Consider the following 14,218-nt stretch of genomic DNA (forward strand, 5'->3'; position numbering starts at 1 on the left):
TGACGTTCTAACTTTTTGTAAGCTGCATCTGGTGCTACGGGTATCGGAAAGGCTTGAATAAAGGATGCAACACCTGAAGCGGCCATTCAAATGCAACATGAGGAGCACATGATCCTTTAAAAAAAAAGAAAAGGAACTGTTTTACTTTTGTTCTTTTGCTCAAGTCCCAAAATAAAACACGTCTCAGCAGTAACCATTAACTACCTGCTGAACTGGGGACAGTGTTTGATAGCAGAGTCGACAGTGGCACCGATGTCTGTTAGCAGTCCAAAAAGAACCTTGGAGAGCTTCCATCAGCTCACTCTCACTCTCAGGTCATGCTTATTTATGATAAACAGTCCGGATTAACCGCTCACGTCCATTCGGTTTTCATTCCAGGGAATATACGTTTGGTAAAAAGCTGCTCTGATGGCCGACAGATGGCAGATTTAGTTTGCTACAGACGACCCCAAATAGCTCGTCATCACCATCAGAAGATGACGAAGAGCTCAAGAGTTTTCTTTCCAGTGAACTGAAGTTACTTGTCCCCCTCTGAGCCGGTGGTTTGAACCCTTTTAGTCGCTTGATAGTTAAGATATTGGTCCTGGTAGTGTCTCACCCTTTTTTTTCAATATTTTGAGATCACCATAACTATAAAAAACAAAAGGCTTGCTCGTGTCTGCTGCGTCTTTTGAAGGCTCTCCTCCCCGGCGGAGGCTTTAGAGCCCCGTGTTCTCGGAGGATGAAGATGATCCAAGTCAGTGTCACATTTTATTTCCAACAAAATCTCCGATCTGGGAGTCTCGGCGTCTCCGCTCATCTGCCCTCCTCCACGGGACGAGTCTCAGACTTCAGCTTGACGACCTCCTTGGCCACCTCGTCGGCGGGCCGCTGGGACAGGATGCGCATCAGCGTCAGGCCCGTCTCGTCGGTTTGAACGCGCGGCCCGAGCGGACACCAGCACACGCAGCTCTTGCGGTCGGCGACGTCGCGCAGCTGAACCACGGTCATGCCGACCACGCGGTCCGCCCGGCCGAAGCAGTAGTCCTTCACCGTCACCTGCAGCTCGTAGCAGTCTGGGGATTCCTTACCCAGGACACTACGGGACAGAGAGGGAGGAGATCAAAAGTCAGCCTCTCATCTCACAAATCACATTTTAAGCTGTTCAGATCTCAGACTCACAACTGGAAGGCCTCGTTGAACTTCGCCGACCAGCTGTTGTTCTTGGACTTGGTGGTGAACTTGCGCTTCTTGTCGCCCAGGAAGGGCCCGACCATGGAGATGTCGACGAACGGCCGGAACATTCCCGACGTCTGCCACTTCATGTCGTTCACTGCGATGACTGGATGGATGGAGATGTGGGAAAACACATCCTTATTTAAAATACCCTATGAGTGATTTTGCTTGTTTACTATAAAACCAATCACTCGGCATTCCTGCTGACCGGTCAGTGAACGAGCAAAACCCAGAAACTGACTGATAGCTTAGTCTGGATAAATACAACACAATAGGTCTTTCCCAAAGAGGAATCTGGTTAAAAGAGAGTGAATCAATCTGAATGTTTGTTGAGCTTCAAAGGAAAAATGTATCTTGAGATGATTTTTTGTTGTTGTTCCAAGTTGTCGGTGATAAATCTCGAGCTTGGGGTGTTAGCTGCTAATATCTGGTATAAACAATTCGTAGCTAACGAGCTAAAACATGCAAAACCACCAGTCTGGTCCCCTTAATTCAAAAGGGGTTTGTTTTGGGACAACATGTAGCTGATTGTGTGTTTGTGTATTTTGAACCTCACCTCTGACGCTGACTTTGCGTTCCTTCCCGAGCATCATGTCGATCTGCAGGATGGCCTCTCCGATGGGCTTCTCTATCCCCGGGCCTGCAGATCACAAACCGCCACGTTGGTGGAGAACAACATCTTTTTATTCTTATCGAGCGGAGCTGTGAGATAAGAAAGCTACTGCAACCGGCTTTCTTATCTTACCGCTCCGCTTTGGGCAAACTGAAAAAAAAGAAGTCCTTTCATCACATTAGAGACACACGTATCTGGTACTTTTAAAGCTTATTTTACAGCATAATTAAAAAAGCCTACCAACAAAGCCGTGAGGTATGATCCATACTAGCTTTACAATGTAATCTTATCGCAGTCGAACACCTGGGGACATGAGAACCATTCTGCAACTTTGTGTCTTGTTGGTTACTTGAGAAATGCCATGTATGCAAAAGTACTGAGAAAGTTTTAGTTTAACCTGCAATATGTGGGTGTTCCTCCAGATTTCACTGAAGTGTATTTGTCTAAAGGGAACCCTGCAAAGAAGCTCAATGGCGCCAAGAACCCGCCCTCTGTTTCAGAGTGGAGGGGACTTACCTCTGTCAGGGCGAATCTTCTCACTGCCAGTGATTCTGATGCCCATCCCATCATGCACTGAGAGGACAAGTAAGAGAAACGAGGTTAAGGAAACTTTTTTATTTGGTATTAACAACCCTGGAAAGCCTGTGTGTGCGTGCGTGCGTGCGTGCGTGTGCATGTGTGTGTGTGTCTACCATTACCTTGGGAGCGCTGAGTGGTGACAAAGGTCTTGATGAGAGCGTCGGTGCTCTGCGAGTAGAGGGAGAGGGCGTAACGAAGCGAAGCCAGTTCAGGACTTTTCTCCACGAACGCCTTCTTCAGCCCGTTTCCTCCGGCGTGGAAGTATTGCTGGAAGAGAACAAGAGAGCCGGCACGGTGGAGGTGAGAAACGAATCCTTCAGAGGGACAGGGAGCAGGATTTGGTGGCATCTACCGGTATGGTTGCAGATTGCATGAACTATGAACTACGGTGGCCTTCAGATTATGTAAAACTTAAATGGCTCTCTGCAAAGCCGGTGTTTGGTTTGTCCACTCTGGGCTACTGTAGAAAAATGGCGGTGCAACATGGTGGGCTCATATGAAGATATATAACGAAAAACACAACGATTCTCCGTTTTAGGTCATTATACACGGATGGAAACAATATTATATTCCATTTCTGTGAATAGATCTCTGCCAAAAAGAAAAACTACACACTGTTCCTTTAAGATAGAAAGACAGATGAAAGTGTATTTTACTTTATTATTCCAAAGTGGAAATTGCAGTGCTTCAGTAATTAAATGTAGTAAAACGACTAATTAATTACCTAGAAACTAAATAAAAAACTACAAGCATGAACCACACTCCAAATTGTAGTATGTAGTAGGTATTCCAGAGAAATTATGTATAATACAGGAATACATTTACTGACAGAACACAATGTTATACTGTATGTTCAATATGTTTAAAAAAAAATATTATGACTTTATACTAGACTTTCTTTTCTCTTCTCTCCAGTAAATCTATATTTGATTCCACTGAATAATTATATGTGTGTGTGTGTGTGTGTGTGTGTGTGTGTGTGTGTGTGTGTGTGTGTATGTGTGTGTGTGTGTGTGTGTGTGTGTGTGTGTTTCTATCTCATTAAAGGAGTGTTTCAAATCTGGTGGCCACATTTAAAAAGTAGAATATTTTTAATTTTGACAAAAACAACTGTGAGAAGTCTAAGTTTGTCTTGGCTTCAAAGACATGAGCGAAAACACATTACTTAGCTTTTGGTCTTGCATCTTTAATAACGACAAAGAATGTGTAAAAGTCTTGTATTGTATTTCCGTGTAGACGCAGCGGACGTCTTCATTGTTGCTGCTCCCACCAACCTTGATCGTCTCCAGCCCGGCGTCCATGATGATGCACTGTTTGGGCGTCAGCGTTTTGGCTTCACCGCCTCCCTGCAGCCGCCAGAGATCAGACATGAGACAAACGTTCCTCGTGAGATGAATGCAGACAGAACAGAACTGGGGGAAACCAGCTCTTTGTCATTTAGCACAGTGTTGATGTTTAGTGTCGCTTGTTTGTGCTGAAAAACTTTAACATCACCAAAAAAAATAAAGAACACATTTCAATAACTCAATAACTTAAATCCCTTCCCATCACTTTCTTCCATTGTCTCTCTCATAATTCCTTCATTCATTCATCCTCTCTCTCCCTTCACACTCTCACGTTGACTCACTCTCACTCTTCAAACCCACCCCTCCCTTATTCACAGAGTAAATGGAGAAGTATAGAAGTCTTGAAGAGGGAGATTGGGAGAGTAGATAAATACAAAGAAATTAAAATAAATAAATGAAAAAAAGAACACTAAAGAATTATGTATTTAGGTCTCAACTCACTGTGGGACCTCCCTGAAAAATAAAATAAAGCTCTTCAGCCAACGTTGGGGGCTTCTGGTCTAGAAACACTGATTTTCTTGCATTTTAACTAGTTGATTCCCATTTACTATTATTTGGACAGTGCCTCATTGTATTTGTCAGCCACCCGTCCTGCAGTAGCAGAGAGAGTGAAGGGGCCGAGCGGTTGTTTAGTTGAATGTGTTCGTCTAATCGGCCTGAATCATTGATTGCTTGTGTATTGATGAATCCATGGCGCTGTCCGTGGTGCTGAAGCAACAGATGGTTTATAACTGAGTCTTGTCCTCAGAGTTCTGCATTTGTGTAATAAGAAATAAAAATCCAAAAGAATCGTCCATGAGGCTGAATACCAGGTCCTTTCCCCCCCTGTTGAAATGAACAAAACAAACGGCCCTTTTCTACGGCCTGCCTGTGTGTTACCTTGAGATTCGACAGTCCTTTAGCTGCTGTTAGGAGCTGGGCACCCTGCAGCGAGAGAGAGAGAAAGAGAGAGAGAGAGAGAGAGAGAGAGAGAGAGAGAGAGAGATTATATTGTGATATTTGTATACACCCTGATGTTGCATCATTTCAACACTAGGTGGCAGCAGAATACAGCTGCTGATCTCAACTATTCGACATAATCCAACAGTACACATATATTTGTGTATTTATAACAAATACACAGATTCATCTGCAGCTTTACTACGATACCTTCCACTCATACTCAGTTTGCAGACAGTTTGAGACTTTAATGTTTAGTAGTTAAAATAAGCCTCGCTACTTTAGAGCATTTAGAGAAACTTGTTTGCTGCAGGCACTTCATTCAGGAGCTTTTGCAGGACACAAAAAAACGACAACAATAGCAACAACATGAAAGTGAGTGAAGTCGGTCACGTTGTGCGTTATTAACCGTTCATGTTTGGCAGTCGATTTTCAAAGCAATTGACGCACGAAAAAGAGTGGTTAAAATGGCTGGCAATAATAAGCATAAGAGTGTGTGTGATTTGTACCGAATGAGCAATTAACATGCCAAAATATATTCCTCCAATGATTGTGTGTTTTTCAATCTGCTTCACCGTCCTCTGATTACTCTCCTCAGTGTGTTCGGCTCGACAGAAGAACAGAAACAAGGGATATGGATTACTCATCATGCAACTGTTTTTCTCCATTATCGTATTCTTCTATCTTTGTGAGGACCATTTTTAGACCTCATGATTGACAGTTTTGCAGTAGAGGACGGGTTTTGACGAGGAAAAAGACAAGGAGTACAAAAGACAATATTTCTGGTTCCGCTTTATCGATTTGATTCCTTTTTTCTTTTTTTTGACAATACGGCAAAGCTCTCTTTTGGTTACGTTGAGGTTCAGTTTCGGGCTGTTCTTACCAGGCTGTCGTTGCTCTGAGGCAGGACGATGGTCTTCTCCAGGCTGCTCAGGACGATCTTCCACAGATCCTTCAGGATCCTCTTCAGTACCGTCTTCTCACAGATGTCAGCAAAGACACTGAGACTGGATCACAACACACACACATTATTGAAGAGGTCAGTTCTCGAATAAGACACTTTCTTTGTTTTTCATCAGTGCTGTGTGAAATAGTTGACATCATGACGAAACGACAATAGACAAGCAGAATAAAGATAATTACGTCTTTTCTAAAAATGCAGCTAAACCAGTTAGAGGGATACATAAGTGAAGTGTTCACTGGAGAAATGATCTAGCTTGGATGTTTGATGTGTGTGTTTGAGAAGTAAACCTGTGTCGGGAAAACGTCTTTCAAAACTTTTGTTTACAATACACCTTCTCTTGAATATAAATAAATTCGGTCTAAATCGTTTCTCGTTATATTTGTTGAAACTCTCATTAAACCCTGACAGCAGTCAATGAATCAAATGCTCTGACAAAAATACGAAAATAAAATCCAGTCCCCGTCTAATAATTTTCACTCATTATACATTTGTTTTGGATGGTTCCCTACAGGTGAGTGCCCAGTAAAGTCAAACACTTATTGAACCAAATATTTCATTTTCGACTGATTTTAAGTGTTTAGATAAATAAGGGGAAGGCAACAACAATGACACCAGTGGTTTCATGAGCAACACTAATTTATATTGAAAGACAGTCGTATGCCAGAAGCTTACAACAGGAAGCGACTGTGTGTGTGTGTGTGTGTGTGTGTGTGTGTGTGTGTGTGTGTGTGTGTGTGTGTGTGTGTATGTGTGTGTGTGTCGTGTCATGCTTTCGCGTACTTCCCATCCAGGAACTCCATGAGGGGCCTCAGCATGTTGTCAGCGTCGGCCTCGGCAGTGTTGTGGTTGGGCGGGCCTTTGATCTGGTAGAGGATCTCAGCCATCTGACGCATGCAGGAGTTAATACGAGTCTGGAAACTGGAGGGAGAAGAAGAGGAGGAGGAAGAGGATGAGGAAGAGGAGGAGAAGACCGAGGCAAACTTAGACAATAAAGCTTCTGCAGGGCTGCCTATTGAGTACACTGTGTGTGTGTGTGTGTGTGTGTGTGTGTGTGTGTGTGTGTGTGTGTGTGTGTGTGTGTGTGTGTGTGTGTTACCTCTTGGCAAACACGATGGTGAAGTTGTCCAGGAAGGAGTTGAGCTTCACCTGCAGCTCATTGAGGATGTCAGCTGCCTCGATATCCAGCTACAAGGAGAAAGGCGATAACAGGTTATTTAAAGCGCTCACCATTAGTTATATTTATAAGTTATAACTATGTATATACATTATAATTTTTTCATTGTTCTTGCTCTGTCTATCTCACTTTAAAAAACAGACTGACCCCTGGTCTAGCGGCAGCAGCTTGAATACAACTCAGGTATCGTCTCTATTTATGGTCCGAGGTCAAGTGACACATGTACGGCACACTTGTACAACTGTACTTACGGTAAAATAACCTTGAATAACCTCTCGTTCGCGAAGTCTATCTTTGTACTGTGAGTTGAAAACTTTCCAACAAATTCGCTTTGAAGTATACCAAAACTTCTTTTATTGCATTTTTCGGATGCTTGAGCAGAACTGTGCACACAGTTTGCAGCGAACTAAATATGTATGAGGCCGATATGAATGGTGGTTGAAAAGGCCAAGGTGGTACAGCTCATGTGCATAATTTCTGGAATGGGATTTTGAGTGTGCAGACGAGACGAGTCAAGAGTTTGTGACACCAGATTCAGTGACTTAATGGATGGGCGTTTATTTGATGTATAAACCAGAAAGAAATGCTGACGGAGATGCACATTGCTAAAGATCGTGACTAAACAAGATTTCAGCTTTGGAGAGTTAGTAGATATAATGGGAGAAAAAGATGAGGAGCTCATTCACACCCAATTCAACAGCGCTTTAAGCTATAAAGAGCACATCACTTCCTGAAGCTGAAAAATATAAGACATGTTTTCCTCCATTAAGTGGAGCTCATTTGACAGCAGGGGGCTGTCACTCTTCCCTCTGTTAAGAGACGTCTTGAGAGTAGAAAGCTGAAATGGGTTAATGTCATAAACCTGGTGGAAAAGAAAAAGTGAAGCTGATGTTCAAAGAAGAAATGAGGAGGAAGTCGCTTTTCAGCACTCAACAGTCCATATTTAAGTGAGATGTCTGCGTCGACAAAGGACAAGCAGTTCTAGAGGGAAAAAATAAAAAAACAGGAAACCTCAACTTGATTTTTATCCAGACCTTTCTGCAAATTTGACAGGTGACAAAGTCAAAGAGCCGCTGTAATAATACTTGACTTTAAGCTAAGAGGTCAGACTCATATTCAGAGATATATTAGGCATTTGATGTCCTGCTCAAGTGATTTAAGGCGCCTTTGTGGCTCCATTTGAATGGCTTGATTGTGCTGTTAAAACCTACGTGCTGCAGGAACCATTGTTCCTGCGCCCTGCCCCAATGCCCTGTGGGTAATTCAGGGGAGATGACGATTTAGCTTGAAATTAAAGTTAAACTTCTTGGTGGTTTTCGACAAAACACTTGAGTGCAGATTTGTTAGTATCTTGTCATCGTTTCAGCCAAGTGATCAATTCTTCTTCATGGTTTTGAACCATTCAGATGTAAATGAATGCAAAGTGCTGCGCAACCAGAACCAGATGGAGTCCAAAGATCTCATATTGTCATTGCATGCCTTGAAAACAGGCACTCAAAGAGGGAAAACGCATATACAACTAGAAGGGCAGTCAGAGAGAGCAGACCTCTGGGGAGGCCACGTGCTCTATCTCGCAATGTTTATAAAATAATTTAATTGAGAAAGTAATTTCTACGCAATCCTGCTGAAAAACAAACTGAAAACATGACCTCCTTGGCTGAAGTAATAACAGTTTTGATGACCCGACACGTATCTACAAAACTCTTAGCTGAATTTATTATTTTTAATGTAATTGGAAAAACCGTCAGCCATGGTGCTTTTGCAGCACATTTTGTGCAGCTTTCAGTAGACAGACTGGCCTCGAGGAGCCTGGGAACAGACCTTCAATAAAACCAGTAAACACAGGCCGCAGCTCATCGGCATGCTGGACCTCAGCAGAAGTCCCGCGTGTCTCAGGAGCCAAGCAGCTAGACGGTCGCCCGATAACGCATCCACAAAGTGTCTTTGTGGAACGTGTGCCGTCCATAACTGCGACTGCGTTATTAGATAGAGGACGTCGGGCAAAGAGCCAGGACATATAATTGGAGTAAAAGAGGGTCGTGACTTTGAAGTGACAGTGTTTTAGTGTCTTGCAGTTTAATTGAGGAATGTTGAGTGGAGTGAAAGTTTGGACCGTCCACTCCGCCTCCCTTCTTGGTCCCAATCCAAATAAACGAAGTGTGCGGGGGTGTTTATGTGAGCTGCAAAGGCATGGTCAAACATCTTTATCGTCTTTTGAAGGTGTGTGTGTGTGTGTGTGTGTGTGTGGTGTCCTTGAGGAGATGAAGAAAAAATAGCAGCCAAAATTCTCTTAGATCAAAGACAGGAGGAAGAATCAGTGTAGATGTAACGAGCCAGGAGACCGTTGTCGGTTCTCCGTGTGGTACGACAAGTCGACATAGATGTATTTGTCATGTGACTTGTGCACTCCCGTGGTTATTTTTAACCCAATTGAAAATCTTTTCCTAAATCATAACCGAGTATTTTTTGCAGCCTGAACCAAACTGAGTTGTTTAACTTTGCCGTAAGATATCATCCGAACCGATTGAACTGATGCTTACAATTTTGCGTCACGTGCTGCACATTAGCCACTAAATGCTGTTTACTCTTTTAGATGAGAAGACCAGTATTCATTTAATCTCACGACACAGAACGATGTACAACAAATGGAAGCAGGAGAAAGCAAAAAGAGAAAAAAATACACCGGCCAAAAAATGATTGAGAGGTGAAATATTGCATGTATGCAAGTGGCATGAAGTCAAACAAAAGAAATACTCTCAAGTATTTGTAATGTTTTTACATTCACTCTGCATCACATATTCATGCACGTTGCTATGAATTTCAGTTTAAATTCATATTGCAACACAATAGTGGGACGTATTCCACATCATATGTTATGTAAATATTATGCATACAGTAAATCTACCAGGCTTGGCACACGCACACACACACGCACACACACACGCACACGCAGCCTGATATTAGAAGTGTCCTTCACAGGTGGTGCGGGTTTGTCTGACTCTCTTATCGCTCTCTAGCACACAACTGTACCTTCTTTGTGGCAGCTGTGGCTTCAGTCTTCTCGGGAAGGACAGAAAGGGAGGAACAAAATGAGAAAAAAGACAGAAAAGTAGAAAAGAACGTCACACATTACGCAAAAAACTACGTCACAGACAGAGGGTTGTATGCAGCAGGTAGAAATAGCCTGGGCTGGGGGATATTTCGGGCGGGTTTTTGTTGAAATTGTCTGGTGGTTTGGGTAATGGTGAGTGGGTGATTTTAATAAAAGCTTTATGTTTATTGCCTCCGGTTTATTGAGGTGCAAGACAAAGGGGAAAACTGACATCACCTGTTTGAGCCTCATTTCTCACTGCCGTCTGCTACGCTGCTGCTGCACACGGACTTCATCCCAAACAGGACTTATTCAGAAGATATACGATTCATACATCTTATATATATATTCCCTGTTGCACGCACCATAGGGTTGGCCACAGCGTATTAATGACCCCATAGGGCTTGTGCTGTGCTAGCTTCTACCACTGCACACACAAGACAAGTGACTGCAATGTGAGCATCGGTGTTCATATACTTTGTGTGAGCATGGAAGAATACAACGAATACGGAGAAACACATCTTTGCCATAATTCACATTTAAATGTGTTGATAGATGACGCTTAATTACAATGCAATGCATATATAAAAGAGTATACAAATAAAATATAAATAATAATAAATCTTCCTGGCTTTATTGTATTTCAAAATCCAAAAATATCCCCAAGGAATCCCTCAAAAAATGGGAGTGTCTCACATGTTTTGCTCCTAATCAGGAGCGTATTTAAACACAATAAATCACAATAACAAGATGAATAAAAATACCCTAAACAGCTGCGTGATTTGCTTATTTCTCGGGTTTGGACGATTGATTCTTGCAAGTTCTAAAGTTTGAGGTTTCTATTGTACCACAAAAACCCACGAGTTGCTTTTATGTCAGGGATCAGAGGGAAAAGCTCTACGGGGGAAAAAGAAGAAGATTGTGACAAACAAACCTTGTTTACTTCCTCCTTTGACTGGTGAGCAAAAAACGAAAAAAAACATCAGACATGTGTCTACAGTCATCTTTCCCCCTCTTTCATCCCTGCATGACTTCAAAATATGCGAAAGGGGAAATGATAAGCCAACAATTTGTATGTGACAAAACACAGAAACCAAATGAACAGAAAGCTTCGTCCTGGAGAAAGAGAGGAATTGAATCACGCTGTGCTGCCAGCGGCCAAATCAAGTGTTTTGGAAATGATTCTTTGAACTGGATTCTGGGAAAAGTGTGAGTCAACATGGGGCAGCAGACACAAAGTGGGACTATCGGCGGTCGGGAGGCTTTATTGCCGAGTCGTGATCATCACGAACACACAAACACACGACAGCTCAGAGAAAGCTCAACTTTAACCTAGATTTGCTGAAGTGTGCTTAAAGTTTTAAATTTGTACATGTCTACAAACAGGTCATACATTTGTTATGTCACTGTTGCTTTATGCTATAATGTTTAAAAAAAAAGAGTGAACATCCTCCTTATGAATATTAAAAAAGGCTGCAGCACTTCTTCAACCATTAAAAAAAAGAAGAAGCTTTGATCCAAATCATGCATACCGTATAAGAATAATGATCACATGATTCATAACCTGGTTTCATTTGAGAGATGCATATTCCTACATTCCTCTTGTTTTTCTGGGCTTTTTAAATCAGGTGCAAGTGATGGTGATTTGATTAGTTTGGCTTAATGTCCTCATCCTCCCGGTTCTTCTGGAAGATTACTTCAATTTCAGGTGCAACAATTTGGTGACCAGCGGGACTTGAGGGGGACGGGTCAAACAAAAAGAAACGCTAGCTTTTAGCCCGGAGGCAGCTGTTAGTGCCGCGTCAAAAATCAATCAACATCGATGTATTTGTTTTTTCCCCTGAACCTGAAGGTATTTTGCCATCTTTCCCTATATCTAACTAAGTTAAGTTACTTTAAAATGGCCGTATGCACGTGTTGATGGACGTGAAGGAGTGGAAGGAAAACATACTGCTTTTTTTACTGCTTTTTAATGTTCTTCATGAGCTTCCTTTTTTACATTTGACGGTGTTTTCAACAATTAGTCAGTGCATGCAAAGTGATCATTAGGCCTTTCAGGATTCACAAGCCCCTACTTGTCCACTTTTGCAGCGGCTTATCAAAAGACCTCTCAAAGGAGGGTGAGCTTCGAGCACCCACCTGTTTGTTCTTAGCGTCCTCCTTGAGGCAAAGAAAAAGGAAAAGAAGAAGTTTGAAAAGATAGCCTTCACTGTTAATATCTTTTTTCTCACAAAACAAACCCTTTCTACGGGAACTGGCTTTGAAAAAACAACAACTATATATATATAGCGTGTACAGCGAATACAAAAACTAGAAGTTCAGAGGGTTTCACGAGAGAAAGAGATCTTGATCATGAATAGATGTTAGAGAAGCTGAAGTCTCGGATCAGAAAGAGGAACCAACCTGCTTCTCTTTGTCTTTCTTTTCAGCCTGCAAGGACACACACATCTGTGAGTGAGCTAAAGCGCTTCAGTATAAACACAACGTTCATTCACACGCTGACATGCATTACAGATGTACTCTTTTTGGCAATTTTTACCAGGTTCACCTTCCCTGTTGGCTCTTTAGTCCCTCCAGACAGTGACTCATATTAATAAAGTATATTGTTGTCTTCAGGTCCCTGTTTTTGCTGATTCTCAGGTTTTGAATCCAGCTCAGAAGGTCACATCCCCCTCTGAGGAGTGATAGAAACGCCCTAAAAGCAAAGCCTACATATTTTAAGGGTACACAGTGTTTTTCCGACAGCGTGATCAATAAAGCACACGCAGAATTTAGACTTTTGGAGTGTCTTTTCAAAATATTTATTTACTATATTTATAGTTGTTTCACTCATAGTGAAATGTAGCATTTATATGTGCAGATTGAGATTAAGCAGGTGTATAAATCAATATCCTGTTATCATTATTATTTATTTTTTCTATTGCTTCCTTGGTTAAACCTGATTTTCTTGGGGCACTTTGGGGCAATATCATCAATCGATATGACAAACTGGACCCTGCACAGCCAGCATCTACGAGCAACATCATCACTCATGTGGAGGTCTGTTTTAGTCCACCCGATGATTACGATATTCACTTTTTTCTCCGCTCCGTTTTGGTCCTGAGGGCGATATCTGTCTCTTTAGCGGCTAAATGCTCCACAATCTTTCCCCAGCTGGTCTCAAGCAGTCAAACAATGAGCCATGAAGCTCAATACAGAGCTGCAGATTCAGGGGGATAATTACCTGTATGTTAAAAACTACCGGTGACCCCGTTTACATTGTTTTCACACTGTCACTTAATACTAATTAAAGCTGCTTTAAGGTCAGATTAAAGTTATTGTTATAGACGTAATGACACATTTGTCATCAAGACACATCCCTAAATATGTCCAGTTTGTGCACACACACAGCTAAGTTGCAAACACACCTTTTCCTTCTTGGACTCAGACTTGGAAGATGAGCAAAAAAGAAGAAAAAAAAATGACAGAAATGTCAATAAGAATTAAAAGAAAAACAATTATCGTTGAGTTTGAATAAGGTACAGGAGGAACTTTGTCTGCTCACCTTTTCCTTATCAAGCTTTGTGACAAAGAAAGAAATTAAACAAAGACGTTTAAGACAGAAAACAACAAACAGATGGCACGAGGAAGACAACACGTTAATGGAAGAAAGAAAAATGTAGGAACACAAACACGTGCACCTGCTCAAACACACACACACACACACACACACACACACACACACACACACACACACACACACACCATCCTAGAAACGTGAGACTATAGTGAGGTGAATGGAGGATCTGGTCAACCACATGTGAGGTTTCAGTCCACTCTGGGACGACAGCCGGCAGGAGAGGAGAGGTTAGTTTGTGGAAATGTTGGAGGAACCCGATTCAAAGAAAACACACAGACCTTCTCCTGCTCCTCCTCACTGTCGTCATAGTGCGAGGACTCGTCCTACAGGAGAACAGGCGCCAAACAACTTACCAAAACATCCACTTCTAGAATAATTCACCAAGTCACACTAATACAACCGGCAGAGTATTTAAGTATGAGGAGAACAGATCTGCTCTTAATTGTACATCAATATTACACTCCTTGCTTTCTCTTCGTTGCTTCCTCGTTTCAAGAGAAGATATATACTGTTGTGTGTTCTCAACAGCTGCTTTTCTTTTTAGCACCGAGAGTTTAAAATATCTCAAGCTTTTGTTCCTCACTTTACTAGAGTAACAGCAGGCACCATGTAGTAGCCAGCGCGTCCCTGGAGCATCTTTTGTAAACGCTGTGAGCAAGAGAAAGAGACGTGTGGCGG

General features: G+C 42.1%; 1 protein-coding gene across 1 annotated transcript in view; it reads right to left on the reverse strand.

Moving 5' to 3' along the window:
* Positions 1-795: 795 nt before the first annotated feature.
* LOC306740732 (protein unc-13 homolog B-like) overlaps positions 796-14,218 on the reverse strand; it is a gene marked incomplete at both ends in the record, with an annotated part of 155,256 nt that continues 141,833 nt past the window's right edge. Inside the window, 10 exons of the mRNA XM_079222962.1 lie at positions 796-1,078; positions 1,162-1,321; positions 1,772-1,855; positions 2,345-2,401; positions 2,527-2,674; positions 3,682-3,753; positions 4,633-4,677; positions 5,576-5,699; positions 6,437-6,574; positions 6,753-6,841. Coding sequence (XP_079079088.1) covers positions 796-1,078; positions 1,162-1,321; positions 1,772-1,855; positions 2,345-2,401; positions 2,527-2,674; positions 3,682-3,753; positions 4,633-4,677; positions 5,576-5,699; positions 6,437-6,574; positions 6,753-6,841 — 1,200 coding nt within the window. The remainder of the gene's footprint in view (positions 1,079-1,161; positions 1,322-1,771; positions 1,856-2,344; positions 2,402-2,526; positions 2,675-3,681; positions 3,754-4,632; positions 4,678-5,575; positions 5,700-6,436; positions 6,575-6,752; positions 6,842-14,218) is intronic.

The sequence above is a fragment of the Taurulus bubalis genome (assembly GCF_910589615.1).
Source record: "Taurulus bubalis genome assembly, chromosome: 8".
Lineage (NCBI taxonomy): Eukaryota > Metazoa > Chordata > Actinopteri > Perciformes > Cottidae > Taurulus > Taurulus bubalis.